At 39.7% G+C, this 22,217-nt stretch overlaps 1 protein-coding gene across 2 annotated transcripts in view; it reads left to right on the forward strand.

The window, feature by feature from the left end:
* The window catches only part of GPC6 (glypican 6), a 1,181,929-nt gene that overhangs the window by 1,060,191 nt on the left and 99,521 nt on the right, over window positions 1-22,217 (forward strand). For both annotated transcript variants that reach the window (XM_055119359.1, XM_055119366.1), the window contains exon 6: window positions 18,214-18,357. In XM_055119359.1, coding sequence (XP_054975334.1) covers window positions 18,214-18,357 — 144 coding nt within the window. The remainder of the gene's footprint in view (window positions 1-18,213; window positions 18,358-22,217) is intronic.

The following is a 22,217-nucleotide window of genomic DNA, read 5'->3' on the forward strand; positions in this document are numbered from 1 at the left end:
AGCTGCTGTAGCACAGAGGGCAGGAAAAACACAGACATTTGATTGTGGTTCGCAACCATCAGTCTAAAGCTGAGGTTTCTATTGGTGTGAGCCTACAGTGAGTACAAGTCAAGAGATCCTCTAAAACTTCCGTGAAGAATAATGTGGATGAGACATTCCTGTGAACTTTTCCAAGGACATTTTAATAGGGTTGCTAGTCATAATGACTGTATTTTTAAAATATTTTCTTCTTTTCTTTCTTCCATTGAGAGTAGAAATAAGATAGACTATGAAAGAGCTCATCTGAGGGTAGCGTATGACAAAATACTAAGACAAAAATGTTAAATGAGATCACAGCAAAAAAAAAGTGTATCTGGTGGCCTTAGCATAGAGAAAGGGGTAGGAAATATGAAGAGCTTCGAGGGTCTGAAGGAAAGAAGACTTGGAGGTCAACTCCATTAAAGAATAGGGCTCATGAGCTGGGGGAGAAGGCAGCTGGAATAGAGTAAGTCAAGGATGGTTGAAGGGATTGCTTGGGATGGGAGATGTGTGCTGAAGATAGATAAAGGACCAAACGTGATACCCTCTCAGTATCTGTATTGCAAACCATAATGCCCACAAGTAGAGAGAGAGTATGGGGGAAATTGTCAGCCATAGAGGCAGGGAGAGGAGTGGCAGTGTCGGGGAGGGGGCAGATACTGGGGATATTTGTGGCGGAAATGTGCACTGGGGTAGGATGGGTGTTTGATCATTGTATGACTGAAACTCAAACATGAAAGCTTTGTATCTGTATGTCACAGTGATTCAATTAAAAAAAAGAAGCCTGATTGAGGAAAGACCAATGTCAGCTATTAATGTAATAGAAAGGTAAAAAGTAATTGAAATTTGGATTATGTCACAGAAAAAAATAGAATTTGTTGACAGGACATATATATTCTTATAATGGTTTAATTTCATTGATAGAATGGAATTTGAAATATGTTCTGTCATTGACCGTGTAAAGCATATCCATGAGATGATGGATAAACTCTTGATAATGTCTAATAAAGATGTCTAAGATCTGAGTTCTAGCTATGAGCTAGATATAGGGATTTTTTTTTCTTTTTTGGGAACACTTAGACACTATTGTTAAATAGTTTTATCCAACAAGGACGTTCTCGATTTCTAAATTCTGATGGAGTGTTTACCCAGCCAAAGACTTTGTTATATAATTATAATACTGTTTTTGAGATGAAGCTATTTCTTATTTTCCCAATAAGGAAATCAAGGCTTAGAAAAGCTAAGAAACTAATAAAGGGCTTGTTGTGCTTACTGGAGCACTAGGCTATAGGCTACGTGGTTCTGAAGTCCACATTGCCACCGCCTCATTGAAATGATGGGGTTGCCTGCGTTGCTAATCTCACACATGGGTGGGGGTTGGCAAAATTCTGCAAAATAGGTCGACTGCTTAGAAAAGGTTCAGTGGTCTTCTGCACAACATACAGAAGAAGGTAAGAAAATACAACTGGCAAAGCCAACAGGACTCAAGTTGGTCTTACTGTCTGATTCCCTTTGCAATTATACCAAGCTGGAGCGATAGCACAGCAGGCAGGGCATTTGCCTTGTACGTGGCTGACCCAGGTTTGATTCCTCTGTTCCTCTCAGAGAGCCGGGCAAGCTACTAGAGTACCCTGCGCGCGCACACAGCAGAGCCTGGCAAGCTACCCGTGGCGGATTTGAGATGCCAAAAACAGTAACAACAAGTCTCACAGTGAAGACGTTACTGGTGCACGCTCAAGCAAACTGATGAACAACGGAACAGTGCTACAGTGCGACTCCCCACCATGCTCAATTCTCAGTTCTGATGCAATATTTACGCAGTCTGATCATCCGTTATTTCCAAACTTTCCTAGAGGGCTAACAGTACAAAATAGGAGCCAGAGAGATAGTACAGTGGGTTGGGCACTTGCCTTGCACATGGCCAATATGGGTTTGATTCTTAGCCTCTAGATAATACCCCAAGCTAAGAGCCAGGACTAAGTCCTGACTTCCACTGGGTGTAGCCCAAAATCCAAAAATAAATAAATAAAATTATTCACTTAGAAAAATAGTACAAAATATTATTTTCTCCTTTTTTGTGATCTGATACAAAAGATAAACACTTCACAGTTCCAGACAGAAAACTTTCCTTCCCTAATTTCTTCTCACTGTGTCTCTACAAGGGAGTCCTAACTTTTTGTACCTAATCATTGAGACCTTGAATTAATGGGATTTACATACCAGCAGAAAAGATTTATTGTCACTATGGTCAATTTCCAATCTTATCTTAAATCTGTTTTTGTCGGGTTCTTTTACCCCTCCTTTGGCACCGTAGCTGATGATTTGAGTCTGAGGCACCCCTGACATTCTTTTCAAAAAAAAAATACTTGGACCATACCAACTTGTAGATCAAGTGAAAATATTTTTTGATAATATTATAGCACCCCTCTCAAACTCTTGATTTCCATGTCCTTAGCACAATGTTATTTTTATATCTTAATGTCTAGTTTAGTGTAGAATAATATATTTTATGCATTCTAATTTTAAAGACAGGGAGTCATAGCATATTCAAGCTTCTCTTAGTTCTTATTTGGATGTATAAACACTAGGGAACAATGACAGTGACCCTGGCTACTAGTGACTGAGTTGCTAGTATTTTGATTCAGCAGATAAAATCACTGTGTAACCAGCAGCAGGGAGAGAATAGAAGACAAAACATATTCTCTGCTCCCCTGTCAATCTTTTGCTAGGACTTCTATATATTTATTCCCAAACCTCACTGCAGTCTTGTAAAGCATGTATTTCCTTGGCTTTTCAATAGAGACTGTGAAATTAAATAGCTTGAGATAGCTGAGAGCAAGCGGTAGACCTGGGCTCGCAGCCCAGAACTTTCTGATCCAAAGAAAAAGGTATTCCCAGTACTCCACCGTTTCCTCAAAAGTATCTTCCACCAGCACCAGAGATACTGCAGTGTGTGGGGAACCATTCGCCATCCCTGCTAGGGTGACTGCCTGAAATACACTAGAAGGAACCTACTGGAGTAGGTATTACGACACAAGCTGTTGGCACTGCCAGTACCAACCAAGCAACCAAGTTCATTACATTCACCAACATCACAACCTTCATCAAAGATAAGAAAGTGCCCTTGTGACACTAACACCCAAGAGTAGTAGAGATAAGAACCAGGAGGTCTGCCCCACAGCTTGGAAACTGGCCTCACATGCTGGGGGAAAAGGCAGCAGAGACGGAGAAGGGAACACCTAGTAGAAGGGAACACCTAGTAGAGAATGTTGGGAGGACCCACTCGGGTTGAAAGCTGCGTACCAAAAATAAACTATAGACCGAACATGATGGCCACTCAGTACCTCTATCACAAACTACAACATCCAACAGGAGAGAGAACAAAAGGGAATGCCCTGTCACAGAGACAGGGTGGGATGGTGGGGGTTAGGGTGGGGCTGGTGGGAGGGATACTGGGAACACTGGTGGAGGAGAATGGGCACTGGTGGAGGGATGTAAACCAAATACAAACATGGAAGTTCATAAGTTTGTAACTGTACCTCATGGTGATTCACTAATAAAAATTTAAAAAGGAAGGAAGGAAGGAAGCAAGGAATGAAGGAAGGAAGGAAGGAAGGAAGGAAGGAAGGAAGGAAGGAAGGAAGGAAGGAAGGAAGGAAGGAAGGAAGGAAGGAAGGAAGGAAGGAAGGAAGGAAGGAAGGAAGGAAGGAAGGAAGGAAGGAAGGAAGGAAATGCCCTTGGGGCCAGAGATATAGTACAAAGGTAAGACCTTGCATGTGGCAAATCCCAATTCAAATTTCTAGCACTGCCTATACTCCCTTGAGCACTTCCAGAGATCACTGTTGAGAGCAGAGCCAGGAACAATCCCGAGAACAGCCAGGTGTACCCCCCTCAAGCACACACACATGCACTACAAATACACAATACAAAGAAAGCAACCTTCCTGTCCGCCACACCTATCACCCACACAAATCAAAACAGCTCGAAAGAAATTCCCCAAGGGAAGTGATTATCCAACTTGCTGAGTCTCTGGCCTGTGAATTTCGGAAGTGCTGCTAATCGCCTTGCCGCCCTATCAGGGAAGATGAAACTCAGCTCTCTCGATGTAATTTACTGTATTAAGAATAATTTCAGACCTAATCCAGGAAAAGATTGGTTTGTCAGATATAATCTAAATTAAGAAGGAATACTTATTAAATTCCAATTGAATCCATTCATTCAGTTAATACTTATTATAGACGAGGGTAGAAGCCATCACCAAAGAGAGGATAGCCTTCCTCCAGCTGCTTAATTTTCTCCAGACAATTCTTTCCAAATCTATAGCTCAAATGAAGTTTTGTAAAAAAGTTACTGAGAGTGGAAAAGAAAATTTAATAATTTCTGCCTGTGTCTGATGACTCTTAGTTTCCTCATCTGTAAAATGAGGACCGGTTTGATGTTCCTTCTCTACTTCCAACTGATTAGTTTTAGGGACCTCATCTCTTCACTAATTAATACTTTTCTGTTGCTAACATCTAGATAACTCTCTAGATCTTTCTCCCTTTCAAAGCACGAGAGTGTAAATCATACCATGAGGAAATGATATACAGAAAATACCATCCTTCAGATATAAATTCATTGTGTAGAATACAACCCAATGTTATTATATTAAATTCTTATATTCTTATATTATGTTATGTTACTGTTGTGTTATTATTATGTTATTGTTATGTTATTATTATGGTTAATTGGGTGCTTATCCTCTCTCCATACAAGTTATGTCTTATCTTAATTATTCTTTGTGCATTCTGTAGAGGACCATTCTAACATGTCAAATTTTTGCATCAAAGAATAAAATAGTTCAGTTGAGTTGAATTCTGAACGTTAAAGTAAAATGCCAGAGAACCCTCAATAATTAGAAATTTTAAATACTTTAAAATGTATTTGAAGTTACTCTTATACTTTGGAAATTAGCATTAACAATAACAGATTAGATTTTCACTTCAGCCAGAAATGGGATTCTTTTTACTAGTTCTGTAACCAAGAGTGAATGATCTACCTAAACTTAATTAACTTGAATTAAAAAGGTGAATGTTAGTTGTCCCTATTCGTAGTGTTGAAAATTATATTATATAATCCATGTCGCATAGACTGTATCAAACCAAAACACTGATAGAAGAGTAAAGCATTCCAATAATGTGTTATATGTAAATGCTAAAGGTGTTACCTGTATATTTTACTCATGTATATTGGGTTATAAGCTTATTTTTATTCTTAGCCTGGAAGTTCAGAAAACTAGGGTCGACACATACACACACACACACACACACACACACACACACACACACATATATACACACCTCTACCTGCATTTAAATCCACTCATGCATGGTGTTATTTTCAATGGCAGAGAGTCACACAAAAGAGACTTCTTTCTGCCTGGCCTTAAGATATGGGTCAGCACAGTCCAGGAATAAATGCATAGTGAACATTTATCAGAAACAAGCAGACTCAGGGGAAGAGCCGGGGGGATGGAGATAAGGCCCTCAGATCAAGTCTAGTCTGGGCTTGTTGGCCAACATCACAGTTTTAAAGGAATTTCAGAGTCCTCTGTCTTGCCCACATTGCTGGTACAGGGAGGGAATAACCAGCCTGTATCATTGACAAATGACTCATCTCAGAGGACAAAAAAGTGGTCAGACTATACAGCTGTAGGTTCTTTTTCTATTCTTCTTCATATTTATTTTTGAAAGAAAAGAGCAAGTTCTCAATGATTTCTAGACTTGGAGTATTTTCTCCTGCAATTCATTTTCAAGCTTCCCATTTTGTCATCAACTTCTAATATAGAAGATTCCACCAAGGATATTATAATCTTCTACTTAGAATATTCCACTAAGAAACAATGACCTTGAGACATCTTTCATTCTTCGATTTCTTCAAAAATAAAAGAAAGTCAGAATCAATTGCATTCTGGTTTATAATATCATTGGCTAGCAAAGCCAGAATTTTCAGCTATAGATACGGAATGCAATAGAGGAACAGCATATTTTCTCTCAAATGAATAAAGGCCTTGAGAAAAATGCTTATCATGCACTAAGAGAATGTGAATCCAAAAAAAAAAGCAAGCTAGTTTTAAATTTCCTTAAATGTAAAAGGAACCACACACACACACACACACACACACACACACACACACACACAAACATACATCATTTGCCTTTTGATGATAAAGGGAAATTCCTGACTATCTCTAACTTTTGGAGATTCTTTTGTTTTGTTTTGTTTTGTTTTGTTTTGTTTTGTTTTGTTTTGTTTTGTTTGGACATACCCAGTGATGTTCAGGGGTTACTCTTGGCTCTGCACTCAGGAGTCCCTCCTGTCAGGCTCAGGGACCATATGGAATGCTGAGGATCAAATCAGGCCAGCCATATGCAAGATAAATGCTGTACCTGCTGTACCATTGTTTCGGTCCCACCTTTGGAGATTTATCTTTAGTCCTTTGCCTTAATGTCAGGACAAAATATGGAGAGTTTACATCTCATGGTATCTACTCAAAAGCAGATGATTGAAAGTCAATTCCATTTTTTCAAATGCAAGAGTTTCCCTAAGAACAAGTCTTCTTCCAATCTCTTCCTATCTCGGAAAGGAGAATTCGTTTCTTAGAACATGCTTCCCTGGGCAGTGGATTACTAAATTAGAGGAATCAGTCACTGCCCAGTAACACGAAGACACAATTACCCAGTTCTTAACACTTCTGTTCAGGAAAAACTGATCTGATATGATATGATTATCACATCTGGTAACTCTAAACAGCTGATACTTAAACATGTGAAGAAGCTCAGGGGGCACTCTTGATTAGGTCCAGGGGACCAAATGTGATGTCAGAGATCAAACCTGTCAGGTGCATGAGAGGCGAGCATCTTATCCACTGGACTATCTCTTGGGCTTCCATAATCTTTTTTTTAGTATTTTTATTAGTGAATCATCGTGAGGTACAGTTACAAACTTATGAACTTTCATGTTTGCATTTCTTCCATAAACTTTATGAATACTTTTGCACCTTAAGACACGCTGGAATTAGGAATGCTGACCCCTGCCTTGAGCAGTCAAAAATCTGAGTATGAGTTTTGGCTCTCCCAAATATAATATAAATATTCAATGAACACATACTATATGTGTTTATTGTACGTTATAATCTTACAATGAAGCTTGCACAACCAGCTCTCTGTGAAGAATGCTTGCTAGTTTGTAGGGTTTACCAATGTCTGTGGTGTAAATACTCCCACAGAGCCTGTTTTCAAGCTGCCATCGGACAGTGACTGATCACAGGGTATTGTACTATAATGTGTTGCCCATTATAGACATATCAGCATAAATAACCTCAAGAGCAAAGCTATTAGTACAATAATGAGAAAAGAGTGTGTTCCGGATATATTTTTCCTTTCTTTTTAATATAATTTATATAACTTTTAAATTAGTACAGTTCAGTTTGTTTTTAATAATCACCAGGGCTTAATGCAAGAGTCCCCGAAACTTCGTGTTTGCATTAGGTGTTAAGAGCCAAGTCTATCTTCCCTATCATAGGAAACTTTTTTACTGTTTTTTTTTTTAATTTATTTATTTTTAATTAGAGAATCACCGTGAGGGTACAGTTACAGATTTATACACTTTTGTGCTTATACTTCCCTCATACAAAGTTTGGGAACCCATCCCTTCACCAGTGCCCATTCTCCACCACCCGTAAACCCAGTGTCTCTCCCACCCTCCCCAATCCCATCTCCCCCCCACCCCACCCTGCCACTGTGGCAAGGCATTCCCTTCTGTTTTCTCTCTCTAATTAGCTGTTGTGGTTTGCAATAAAGGTGTTGAGTGGCCGCTGTGCTCAGTCTCTAGCCCTCATTCAGCCCGCAACTCCCTTCCCCCACATGGCCTTCGACTACAATGTAGTTGGTGATCGCTTCTCTGAGTTGACCTTTCCCCGGAACGTGAGGCCAGCCTCGAAGCCATGGAGTCAACCTCCTGGTACTTATTTCTACAGTTCTTGGGTGTTAGTCTCCCACTCTGTTATTCTATATACCATAGATGAGTGCAATCTTTCTATGTCTGTCTCTCTCTTTCTGACTCATTTCACTCAGCATGAAACTTTTCATGCCCATCCACTTGACTACAAAATTCTTGACCTCCTTTTTTCTAACAGCTGCATAGTATTCCATTGTATAGATGTACCAAAGTTTCCTCAACCAGTCATCCATTCTGGGGCATTCGGGTTTTTTCCAGATTCTGGCTATTGTAAACAGTGCTGCGATGAACATACATGTGCAGATGTTGTTTCGATTGTACTTTTTTGCCTCTCTGGGATATATTCCCAGCAGTGGTATTGCTGGGTCAAATGGGAATTCAATATCTAATTTTTTGAGAGTCGTCCAAATTGTTTTCCAGAAGGGCTGAACCAGTCGGCATTCCCACCAGCAGTGAAGAAGGGTCCCTTTCTCCCCACATCCTCTCCAACAGCGGTTGCTTTTGTTCTTTTGGATGTGTGCTAGTCTCTGTGGTGTGAGGTGGTATCTCATGGTTGTTTTGATCTGCATCTCTCTGATGATTAGTGATGCAGAGCACTTTTTCATGTGCCTTTTGGCCATTCGTATTTCTTCCTTGGTAAAGTTTCTGTTCATTTCTTCGCCCCATATTTTGATGGGGTTGGATGTTTTCTTCTTGTAGAGTTCAACCAGTGCTTTATATACCATTGATATCAACCCCTTATCTGATGGGTATTGTGTAAATATCCTTTCCCATTCTGTGGATAGTCTTTGTATTCTGGTCACTGTATCTCTTGCGGTGCAGAAGCTTTTTAGTTTAATGTAGTCCCATTTGTTGATCTCTGAAACTTTTTTACTGTTATAGGAAGTTTTCTCTTGGTCTTCTGCTGCCCCACAAGGAAGCTTCCATCACACTTGTCACATTCTATTGTGATTGTTAGACCCCTAGTCAGAAGCCCCTGAGAATAAGGACATTTCCATTTGGCAGACCCCCAGTTCTTATGTCTGGCATAGTGACATGCAACAACTGTTTGTTGACTGGCGGCTTGAATGAATGATGCCAAGCGAGGCCAATGAAATTTATGTTTGTGTGAATTCTGCAGGGTTCTTAAAGAACTGCTTTCAACCTTGAAAGCAAGAGCATATGAAAAATCATTTAGCCCAGGCTGCAGGGGTTAGGATTTCTTTCTCTCCACATTCAAAATGTGCTTTGTTTAATTCTCTCGACTCCTCCCTACTTCCCACTTGGGAAGGAAAAAAAATACCAGCAATGAGGCATTCTGCTGGTTAAGGAATGCAAAACCTTCAAGGAAAAAAAAATCTTGCAAATGGAAAGAATTTCCTGTTGTGGAAGGAACGATGTTAAGAAGTATGCCACCCTTCTAATGTATCTGGAAACACGCTGTGTGAGCACCAGGAGAACATTTGTTAAACCTTAACAGTGACAACAGGAACTGGCTTGGCAAAGTTAAAGTCGATGCAAAACAGCCCAAACTGAAATGGATGACTTGACTTGATTCTGTGGAACCCAGAATTCTCTTCACACAACCCTGAGCCCATCCAGGGAGGAAGTGTTTGCCTGAGAACCTGGCCCAGGGAGCAATGTAATCGATCTTCAAGGACAAAAAAATAAGCCTACGTTAGGAGCAAAGGAAAAGAGAGGAAGAGGTGGAGGAAATGAGCCATAAGAATGAAAATCTCTTTTCCTAAAAGGCATGCCGTCAAGAAAATCTGCAAACTACAAAGAGTGAAAATATAAGCGTTCAAAAACCTTGATATTAAAAATCTTTGGGTAGCAAGTATAGGTACAGAGATTTTGTGTCATCAATAAAACACGATTCAAAATATTTAATATTTATATTCAGGAAAATGCTTCTTAGGCTATTAGTAGAATACTGTCAGGCACTGGAAAGGGGCGGAGAGAATGTGCAGGATTCAGATGACAATGAGATCTGGTGTCAGGTTAATGATATCCCCTATCTTACTACTACTTGTGATGGAATATTTTGTGTTTATGTTGGTGCAACAGACCAGAATGTGGCCATGCTGGAGGATTGAGCCCAGGGCTTCACACACAAAAGTTCACTATCACGATCACGATATCCCATTAATCACCAATTTCTCAGGCGGGCTCAGTAACATCTCATTTCGTCCTTTCCCTGAGATCTTAGAAGTCCATATCGACTCAGACCTCCTAAGGATGATGTTGCACTGGAGGCTCTTTCAAGGTCAGGGGAATGAGATCCAGCTTGTTACTGGATTTTGCATATGAATACACCATGAGAAGCTTGCAAGGCTGTCCCATGTGGGCAGGAAACTCTAAGAAGATTGCCAGTTTCTCCCAGAGGGAGAAGGCTAAAGATATCGCTTCTGAGAGCTTGCTTTTAAGTCTCTCTCTGAATGTTGGCCGTTGATGGGATTACACACACCTGGGTTCCTCTGCCGGTACCTTCATGCATGAGGCCTGTCCGAACGTGTGAAGAGGGGCCTCCAGCACAGCTGTAGCTAGGTTCCAGTGGTCTTCGGCCGCCGGGAGCTCTGCTCAGGGTGGGGAGGGAAGCTGGAGCCCATCCCGTCCGAGGGGCCCCGGGGAAGACAGCCAGGCGTGCGGGCAAGAGACTCTCTGCATCACTCTCTTCCGAGAGGAAAGTGAATAACAAAAGTTATTCACCTCTATTCACTAATAGCATGTCAGTGTTTCCTTGCACCAGCCCCATTTCAGCTGTACATTGAAGAAAGGGTTCCCCAGCTCTGAGTTTAACCCAGATGAGTATAGATGAGGGTACCAGACAGATTCTCTCATGAAGGTATTGGCTTTGCCACCTACCATTTTTATGGAAATGAAATGTCGGAAGGACAGTTGAGCAATCACATTGTTTCCCACTAGCCTTGGCCTGAGATAGGAACGCAGTTATCTCCAGAACTCCTCCAGCTGCCGGAAAGCCAACCCTACCCTATACATCAACTCCCTCCCCCTCTACCTGGCTACTGAGGGTCAGTGAGCCACTGTTCTCCAATGATCAAAAAACCCCAAACAAACCAGGACTCCATAGTTATAAGGTATCCCTTTAAACTAAGTTATTGATTTGGTTTTGTTTTAATTTAGTGCAATAAATAAAGTGATGGAAATTCCAAGTGCTTTTTAACTTGGATGTATGATTCACTGTATTTTCTGAAGCCTTAAGAAGAAGTGTTAAGCTTAGATTTTGAAGAGAATCAATTTCTTGTCATGATGTATATGAAACACATCATATATCCATCATATACTCATCTCAAACATCCAATTATGTTTTAGTTCTCTTTCCTTCCCTATCTTTTCTTTCTTGTTACAGACATCTATCTGATAATTGCCTTCAACAATTGTTGGGCGAGAATAGAAACTGTAACTGAAATTTTCATTTGTTCATAATCTTTCATAGTCTTCCAATTGCTTTAAACAATATGTGCTAAAAACTTACAGATTCTAGGATAGAATGATGAGCAAAATGTCAAAGACCTTATTTTCAGAGTGCTTTGATTTTTTTTCCTGCATTACTTACTCTGCATAATCTCTCGATTTGATTTGTTCCTGTTATTGTCTTGCTTAATTCCATATTACTTCAGTTAAGATAACATACCTTTACACTTGGCTCCTGATATTTTTCCTGGGCCTCTTATTATGTAATTTTCTCAACAGCCTTGATAATTTGGAAAAACATGTCAGTGATGCCAAAGTTACACAGGTGTAAGGAGAAAGATCAAAACTGGAACTATAAGCTTTGAAACCCTTGTTTATCACCTTTCTGTTATGCCATAGCGATCACAGATGAAAATAATAGCCACACCTGGACAGAGTGGGTGAGGTGCAGTGAAGATACTGTAGCTACTGTTTCCTTAGGAACAAGATAGACAGTTTTTTGCTTTATTGGTTTTTTTTTGTTGTTGTTGTTGTTTTGCTTTGGGGTCATATCTGGCAATGCTCAGGGGTTACTCCTGGCTCTGAATTCAGGAATTACTCCTGGAGGTGCTCAGAGAACCATATGGGATGCTGGGAATTGAACCAGGTCAGCCATGTTCAAGGCAAATGCCCTACCCACTGTGCTATTGCTCCAGCCCCAAGCTAGATAGTTTCGAATTCCCTACTTGGTCATCTAATACATCCTTTTTTAACTTTTTGAGATAAGTAAGAAATTAATAAGTAAATAAAATCTCCCCTGTCTCAAAATATCAAGTTATATTCAATCTAGGTCACATACTGTGTCCTACAGATAATATAAATGATCCAAGTTATGTTTGCACATTTCAGAATGGAACATGCAGATTGCAATGTCTTTCTCACCATCATACCCACTGAGTAAAAATGGAGATCAATTTGAAAAATGAGATCACTGGGAACTGTTATTAGCTTGTCTTGTTTCTTTGTTCTTCACCTTTGAGTGGCATTATCTAGTGTTTCACTTTTCCTTCTGACTCATGTAGCATGAGTGAAAAGAAAACTTGTGTGACAACACAGTAGGGTGGGTGCCTGCCTTACACTGGGCCAACCCAGGTTTGATTCCTAGCACCCCACATGGTCCCCCGAGCCCATCAGGAGTGACCCCTGGGCTCAGAGCCAGGAGTAAGCCCCAAGTATCACTGGGAAGACCCAAATCCTCATTTCCCAAAACCCATAGAACCTACATTGGGGGAGTGGGCTGGTAACCAAGGAGGTAGGCTGGTAACAAAGCACACACAGGCATGCATAAAGCCCAAGGATGGAGGGAAGGAGGGAGGGAGGGATATTGCCAATGGAATGGTAAACTGAGGCTGCAAGGAGCAGGAGCAGAGAAGGGACATTGGGAAGGGATGGAGGGTTATTAAAATGTTGATGTGAGCATGATATAGTAGCGATGTAAGTAGCACTGCACTGTAGCACTATTGTACCATTCTTCATCGATTTGCTCAAGCCATGGGTAGCTTGCCAGGCAGTGCCCTGTGGATGGGATACTCTTGGTAGGTTGCCGAGCTCTCTGAGAGGGATGGAGGAATCAAACCTGGGTTGGCTGCATGTAAAGCAATGTAAGTATGAAACAAAAACATGGAATTTACTATAGTCAACATACCTCAACAAAAATAACTGGGAAAAATAAATTTAAAATAAAGAAATAACGAAAGAGAGCAGTCGAGATGGATTGAGCTACACTTATTGTTTCCGGGGTTGCCAGGAATGACTTTTGTGAATGTGGAATCAAAATGCAGAATACAAAATGATTGACACTGATATCTTTCTTTTTTTTTTTTTTTTGGCTTTTTGGGTCAAACCTGGCAATGCTCAGGGCGGACTCCTGGCTCATGCATTCAAGAATCACTCCTGGCAGTGCTCAGGGGACCATATGGGATGGTGGGAATCAAACCTGGGTCGGCCTCGTGCAAAGCAAATGCCCTACCCTCTGTGCTATCACTCCAGCCCTGACACTGATATCTTTCTTGGAACACTGTGTTCATCATGTGTGTGTGTGCAGTGGTAGTGCAGGAGTGTTAAGATGCTGTGATAGTCTTACAGGAAAGCTACTTGCATTCAGTCACACTCAACATAGCTCTAAAGCTCTCAAACACTCAAATCCTCTCTTGTTGAACAAAATAAAATATTTCTTCTTTCAGCTCCCATCAACTCTTTAATCTCCAAATGCCAAGGTGCTTCTGAGACATTTTAGTAATCCTTTTCAAAAAAAAAAGTAAGCACCAACCAGATATCATGCCCAAATCCACACATTTTGCAAGTCAATTTGGTGTGGAAAAGAATTCCTTTGTACATATGGAACATCTGTCTACATTGGGACTTCCAAATAACTTCCCAGAAGGATCTAATTATCTCTTCAGTGTTCCTTAGAGGGCAAGAGGTAGGAGGTAATGCAGATTCTATTTCTGCAAGGAGTAGAGCTAATGATTTCTTTCACTCTAAGGTAGCTTTGCCTGCAGCTCTATCCTCTAGAAACTTTACATGTGACTCACTTCTCCCCTTGGCCAGTGAGAACCTCTTTGTGCAAAAGACCTTCCCCAGAGGGCCCAAGAGTACCATCCTGTCTTGTGAAACTAGCTCTTGATCCACTCTAAAAGTCTCAGAGATCTAAAACGATCTCCTCTTTCTAAGGGTGTAATAGAATCTTTGTTTAAGAACCTTAAAAATTCATAATCTGACATGTTATGACAGATACTCATGTTGGCTTTATCTGAGTAGCGTTAGTTGTTGCTTCCATAATAATTAAAATCAGATTTCTACACAAAAATCTGGCTTCTACACAAAAGACAATTTCTGCACAACAGATATTTTTGAAACAGATAACAGAAAAGCCATGATTAATTCACCTGGGTTCTGTTGTTAAATTATCACCCTAAAAAAAAAACCCAAAACCTCAAGTGGTAAAATGTTTCTGTTCTGATAAAATGATCTTAGTAACAAATAATATTTTTCATGCATGTCTTGCTCCTTTGATTTAACTTAAACCAGTGAGCCAATCTTTTCCCAAAGGATCTAAAAGATATTTTAGCTCTTTCTGTGCCTGACTTTAAGCCATTAGCACTGTGTTGTCTTAGGCTTTCTGCATTTGAAAACTTATCTGTCATCTTCTAAGCAATCCAAATAGCAGACTCAACAGAACCTGGAGCTTCAGAAATTTAATGCCCTATATCAGCAATGACCTTGCCACCTGGACGCTGGGAAGTGATTTAGGCACTAGGAGAAAAAGGCCCACTATCTTTATCACACTGGTTTACACCATCAACTTCAGAAATTGGGAGAGAGAAGAATAATCAATAGTGTATTAAGAACAATCTCAGGTAAGAATGCCAAGATAAAGTACTCCTGTTCAGTGAACTGCTGAGTTGAAGGAGAACTTTTGAATACAACAGAAGAGAAATTAGTTATAGTGATAAAACGAAATGAGTTGAGTCTCAAGGTGGAATTTGTCATCGGGGATGGCATTCAAGAGTTCTTGGTGTGCTTCTGAGGAATCCCATCATAAACCTGATGAAAAATGCTTGTGTGAGTGTTAAACAATGCAGAATGAAATCAGGAAACCAGAAAGAATCCATTCAAACATGTGTATCCCAGAAGAATAACTGACATAATTATTCCCAAAGAATTAAGTAGGGGGTTATAAAAAAAGCATCTAAGGGCCAGTTATCCCCTATGGAAATGAAAGAAACATAAAGTCAAGTCTTATTGAAACTGTCTGAAAAGTTACTGTCTTTCTTGCCATTCTGGTAAAGGTATTATTTCTGCCAAACTGGCTAATTCGGGAGCATGAGTCCATAAATTATTGCATGTAAAATTACCACACAAATCTCCTGATGTTTATGAAGTGGTGGCTATTGATTTACCAGCTTCAAGAAAGCGGTTTCAGGTTCCTGGTGTTCCATGCTCGGGCCTCACTCTGGTCCCTCACTGTTCTGTCCCTCTCAGTCCTTAACCCTTGCTCGCTGATACAGCGTTCTGTGGGTCGATTTCAGTTTGTTGTCAGCCCCATACTGCTGCCCTGAGGTCCATCAGGGCGTTGCCTTCCATCTTGGCAAAAGGTTAGGGCCCAACAGGAAGCTTACCAAGTATTGGGTCCAAGAGAGAGTTCAAGAGCTTTGCCCTGTACTCACCCTCTGTCTCTTACTCATTTGCATTTCCTGACTCACTATCCCTTGTGTCGGTGAGATTTTTTTTAATGACCAGTTGTCTTCGCTAGATTATGGGCATCTTTCCTTTTCTCTTCCCACTTTCATCATCACAGCACTCTGGCACTCTCATCTGGAAGATGAAACTTCTAGAGACAGTCAAGGAAGTATACCCACTCCTCCTCCCTGTGTGAAATCACTGAGGGAAAGAGCTGGAAGCACTGTCCCCAATATCATTACAATAAAATCTGTGATTTCCCACCACAGCCCTGATGGCAACATTAACAGCTGTCAACAGCAAAATGAGAGGAAACTGTCACTCTCTGGATCCCATACACATTTCACTTGTCCTATTTCCACCATTGCTCAAGAGAGTGTTCACAAAAAATTCCTCCTACGAGCACAGGTTTTCATTATTCAAGAGGGACTCACTCCAATTCTTCAGTCTTATATACTACACATGAAATACATCTGTCATGATAGCAAAGCTTCCCCGTGGATGTTCGATAAATGCCAGATTCAAGTGCATCAAAATGCAGAAGACACAATTCCTTTGATCCTAAAGTCATTCTATGATATCAATGTTATATTTAAAATTTTGATAGAATTAAGTCTCATAAATAGTCATGACTATTTTCAATAAAAAATCTGCAAACACTGAATTAGCAAACACTAAAGGCTTCTGCAAACTTTTAATCCAATTTTCCCACAGCCAATAAGTCATAACCTCGTCTCTCTTATGTATGTTTCTGCTTAAAGACACCTTGTTGAATGTCCTCAGTTGATTTGGTAACGTTGAACTTACGGTCAAGTGCATGATAGATTACATGTGAAAAAAGTTTGTCCAACAGTAATAAGGCACATCACACAGACCCCTTGTGCATTACAAAGTTAGAAAATACCCCAGCTCTAATTTGGTAGGCCATTTTCAACAGCAAATGTGTAAAGTGAAAGCACCAATGATGTGAAAAAATATGGCCTACAGAAAAAATATCACTACAGAGAGAGAAAGTGGGGGGAGGGACAGAGGAAGGGAGAGAGAGAGAGAAAGGAAAAGTTGTTTTGAGAATAAGCGGTGGGGCAAGAAGGCAATGAACCGCCTTGTCCAGCCTCACCTGGGAACAGGCCTGTGGACAACTCAAAGTTTTGCTGCTCTACCCAGGTCTGCAGAAATATATGAGGATTCATGTGTAGGCAAACCACCCAGTACAGAATCTGCAAACATACTCATGTGTACAAGTTGAAAATAAGAGTCAAGACATAGAGTCAATTGTTCCTTATCTGTCTGGGTATTTCTTTCTGTTCTAATAGGAAAGGGTAGGAAAGGTCATTTTTTAAAAAATTTTGAGTTTAGAATTTATTGAAGATAAGAAGTGTGTGTGTGTGTGTGTGTGTGTGTGTGTGTCTGTGTCTGTGTCTGTGTGTAAAATTTGCTGCAAGTTGGATGGAATTGGAGGGTGCCATCCTAAGTGAAGTGAATCAGAAAGAAAATGTCAGATGCTGAGTAATTGTGTTCATTTTCAGGATTTTAAAGAGAGAGAGAGAGAGAGAGAGAGAGAGAGAGAGAGAATGCAGGGGCAGGAAAGGGTGGGTGGGTGAGAGGAAAACTGGGGACACTGGTGGCAGGAAATATTTACTGGCTAAAAGATGGGTGTTGGAACATTGGATGACTGAAACTCAATCATGAACAATTTTTCAACTATATCTCAGGGTGATTCAATAAGAAAAAAAATCAAGAGCAGGGGGTAGGGGGATGATGGGAGGGAACCTGGGGACACTGGTGCTGGGAAATGTACACTGGTGGAGGTATGGGTGTTAGAACACTGTATGACTGAAATCCAATCATGAAAGGCTCTGTAATGCTTTAAAAATAAATAGCACTGTCTGTAGCATGTCATCTCGTTGTTCATCGTTTTGCTTGAGCGCGCACCAGTAACGTCTCCATTGTGAGACTTGTTACTGTTTTTGGCATATCAATACACCACGGGGAACTTGCCAGGCTCTGCAGTGGTACGGGTGAGATACTCTCGGTAGCTTGCTGGACTCTCTGAGAGGGAGGAAGGAATCGAACTTGGGTCATCCCTACCCGCTGTGCTATCGCTCCAGTCCAATAAATAAATAAATAAATAAATAAATAAATAAATAAATAAATAAATAAATAAATGATTTTTTAAAAAAGATAATCACAAAAAAATTAAGGAAAAAAATCTTGAATCATCTTGCTCATGTGTAAAGCATAAAGAAAAAATATGAAAGGGATTAGAAAACCCCCAATGGAAACTAATCCTAAAACATGATCAGTAGAACTTGGAGTTGAGGAGACTTAGGTGTTGGGGATAGCGGGACCGTGGGACCACAGTGGAGGGATATTCAAAGGCTGGCGGGGGCCGTCGCAGTGCTCAATGACTTCAAAACAGTTGTCAACTAGGAAACCTCAATACCACCAAATGATCTTTTTTTCCAATTGCAAAAAACAAGGTGAAAGACATTGTACTGTATGCTCTTCTCCATCACGTTATGATTTTTTTAAAAAAAATTCCCCCTTGGTGTTTTTTTTCAGGTTTTCCAGGGATGTGGTCAACCCAAACCTGCTCCAGCACTTCGATCTGCCCGTTCTGCTCCAGAAAATTTTAATACCCGATTCAGGCCATACAATCCCGAAGAAAGACCAACAACCGCTGCAGGAACGAGCTTGGACCGGCTGGTGAGTCCTCGGGGACGAATGGTCTTTGTTTGCACATTGTGCCTCCAAGGTCATTCTTCAAAAGACCCTAATGGGATTCTGAAAGAGATGCTCTTAGCAGTCCTCTCATGCGCCTATCTGCTCCTGGTCTTAATTAGAATATTGAAAAGTAATGAGATCTTCCTTTTCACTCATGAATTAGATTATTTAAGAAATCTTATCACTCCATTAATCCACTCATGGAGTGACCAAAGTTTCAACTTCATCTTTCTTCTGAAATATTAATTTGAAGACTAGGTTACCCTATCTCCCAGAGATACAATTATGATAGCATATTTCTTATTCATCTGCTGCCCTTATTTATTCAATTATGATACAGTGAAACTTTATCACAACTTCTTACATGTTGAAGTTTTCAAAGACTTTGCCAAGAGACCCCAAATCAATGTCACTTTCTTTCTGTGCCTCTTTACAAAGTGATAATCCTTGGGAATAGCTGCTTTTTGATCCATTTTAGTTGTGTCAGAGAACTGACACAATAAGAACTATCATCAAAATAATTTACTTGGTGAATGAAGCCATAAAGATAGTAAATAAAATTTTTAATGTAAGTCAAAAACACAATTTGCTATAAAAAAAACTTACAATTAAAAGCTTATAATTTCAAAAAATATCTGCCTTATTACTTTCTATGCAAGTTACAGTACTGTAAATAATTATGTTTCTGTAATTGTTAGTGCCCTTGATGTTGCCTTGCCAGTTATTTTAAAGCAAAATTAAAAGATAAAACCCCTAAGGTCGTAAAACACTTGATCCACATCTGATTATATCAGATAAACTCAGTTCTTGAGGGTTTCTAGTTATGAAAATACTTTTATTAGTCCCTGTTGTAAATTACTTTATAATGTTAGTTAATATCCTCCTATAGAGTAAAATTCATAAGATTAAATTGGTTGAATTTTGCCTGGAAGTTATTAAATTTCAGTTTTCCTCTCTCTAAAAGTCAAATGTACTTACCAATTAAATACCTAGTCATAAAGCACCAAAATGAAGGGTTTGGGCTAGTGCAGTTATTAAGGTCAACATGATTCTTGAAATTTACTGATATTCATTAGTAAATAAACAATGACATAAAAAAGAAACCATCTGGGGAATTGCTTCAACCTTCTACTTGATAACTCGTCTCCTCACTGTTTCAGGAAAAGTTTATAAATGAGGCACCATTTCTGTTTTTCAGCTGTTAATTTGATTCCACCAAACAACCATCCAGTTGTTTGTTTTTTAACGATAGTTTCATTAGAATCTGTTGTTTTAGTTTTCACTTCACAAATTCCATTTAAGCAGAGCACAGATGATGAACACAAGTTTGTTCATTCTTTTTCCTCACCCTGTTTTTCTTGGCTCTTTGTTGCTGGAGTGATTCAGTCTAAGATTTTTTAAATAAACCTTAATTAAACAATTGTAGTACAAGGCAATAGGAGGAAGTTCTAGAGGTGTACTATACAACATTGTATCTACAGAGAACAATGTTGTGTTATCCACATAGGAACCTGTCAAGAAGGTACACCTCATATTCAGTCCCTTACCACATTAAAATAAAATTTTAAGTGATAGTACAGTGAGTATGGCGTTTGCCTTGCATGCATCCCACCCGGGTTTGATCCCCGGCATCCCATATGGTCCCCGAGCATCGCTAGGAGTGACTCCTGAGAGCAGAGCCAGGAATAACCCCTGAGCATCGCTGGGTATGACCCAAAAAGCAAAAAAAAAAGTTTAATAAATAAAATAAAATAAGATTTTGAAACTGTTGAGGACATCTGCTATCCCTTAATAGAAAAGGGATTGAATTGAACAATAAAATGATATCTAAGGCTACTAATTAATATTTTTCCTGTTGAAATAGAATTAAATCTTCTCTTCTTCCCAGGAAGCATACACATCACACATATTCAAACAGGGGAAGTAAAACAAGAAAATATTCTTCTTGAGAAAGCAGGATATATGCAATTTGTCACAATATAGACAAAGTTTATGCACTGAGAATTTTATATGGGGTTTTAAAACTGATAGAAAGATTGGAATCTGAATCTCTTTTTTAAAAGAAATTTTATGGATAATCTCCAAAATTCCCCAAATATAATGCTTTGAAGAGCATTGCCACACAGCTAACTGGTAAGGCCTCAGGTTTTTCGAGGGAGAATGTGGTTTTATTAATTTCTATTTTAATTCAATTCTGATGCCTTCCCAAACTCTAAGAATTTGTCATCTATAAATGACAGTGAGCCCCAAACCAACCCTGAAACCACTTTTTTTCTGCCCCTGAAACAATAGAGTTGCTTATACATCACAAAGAACCTCACAGGGCTTTTCTTGACAAATCCAAGGTACACCCGCAGCAAAATCAGAATCTGCTTTTCAACCATTAGCTTCCCCAAGACTTTCTTCCCTGGATAACTCTCTCCAATTCCACACAGTGGAAAGACAGTCAGTATCTTGTCAGATGATGTCACACTTGACAGACTCACCCTCAAGGCGCAGGCCTTCCTGCACCCTTTTGAAGGCTTGCCCCGTTTCACAGCCTGTTTTGAAGGTTTATGAACAAGTCTCATATAACCTTCCTGAGAAGATTTTTCCTGAATATTTAGAAGAAGTGTGTGTGTGTCCCAGAAATGCAGGATAATTGGGAAAGACTTCCCTTAATTTCTAGAAATGTTTCAGCAAAGGAAGTGCTTCAAAGGGTGGCATCCCCGCTGCCCACCCCTGGTTCCAAAGCCAAAGTAGCTGTATTAGAAAGTTCTCAGAGTCGCTACAACATACAATTTGTGCCTATGGTATTAACTTTGGGATTTGTTGGTAAAGGTTCTTAGATCGGTTTTTTAAAAACTGTTTTTATGTGACACTGGTAATTGGGGGTTTGTTTTTAGAGTCAAAGTTCACAACCCCATGCTGAATAAACACTGCTGAAACTTCTCTAGGATGATTGAAAACAGAAGTTTCGTTGCAAGATACAGTCATTCCATTCCTTAACCTCATATTATCATAGTTATAGGAATTTTTGGAATTTGCCTATTCTTTCGTATCACGAGGAAGCACTTCCATTTGCTCCTCTAAAGTTAGGTGGGCCTACTTAAGCAGTTTCCATAGCTTTTAGACATTCTCCTTAAAAGTTATTTCAAATTATCCATTGAGGAATAAAGCTGCATAAACTCAGCTACTGGTGGAAAGCTGGCCCATCAGAGAACAGCACCACCCTTGATTGCACCAACCAAGACTTGGTGAAGACGCCATCAGAAACAAATATGGCTGGCAGACCAGTCCCACTATTAATTACCAAAACTTACCTGTTTACCGGTGCTCACCCTGTCTGAAAGAAACCAGGGGATGCTATTGACTATTGGCCATTCTTTAAACAGGCCAGAAGTCAGTCTATGCACTTACTGATAGGTTACACAGCACAAATTCTCTGAAACAATTTGACTGAAAACCATGATTTTAAAAAATAATAATAAGTTCCACTGGAACATCACAGAAAGCAAAGGGTCTAAAACTCAATCAGCACCAAGTAACTCATTTTTTGAGATCCAAGTCTACAGAGGTATTTCAGATTAGCCTCTATAAACGGCAATTAGCTGTAGCGCTCTGAAAATTAGCACACAACCTGCTTTCGTGCTCTTGGACATCCTTGGGCAGGAAGTGTCTGTTATTTACTCCAGTTGATTCATTAGAGAAAAAAAAATTGCCTTACATTGGGTTTCTTAGGGGAATATCTTTTATAAAAGCAGATTAAACACACAAAAATTCCACTCGGAAGTTAATTCATCAAGTTGGGGGATGATTTAGACCAAGGAAGCTCCAGTAAGTATCCAGAATGTATAAATTTC

This window comes from Sorex araneus, chromosome 1, assembly GCF_027595985.1.
Source record: "Sorex araneus isolate mSorAra2 chromosome 1, mSorAra2.pri, whole genome shotgun sequence".
NCBI classification, from domain to species: domain Eukaryota; kingdom Metazoa; phylum Chordata; class Mammalia; order Eulipotyphla; family Soricidae; genus Sorex; species Sorex araneus.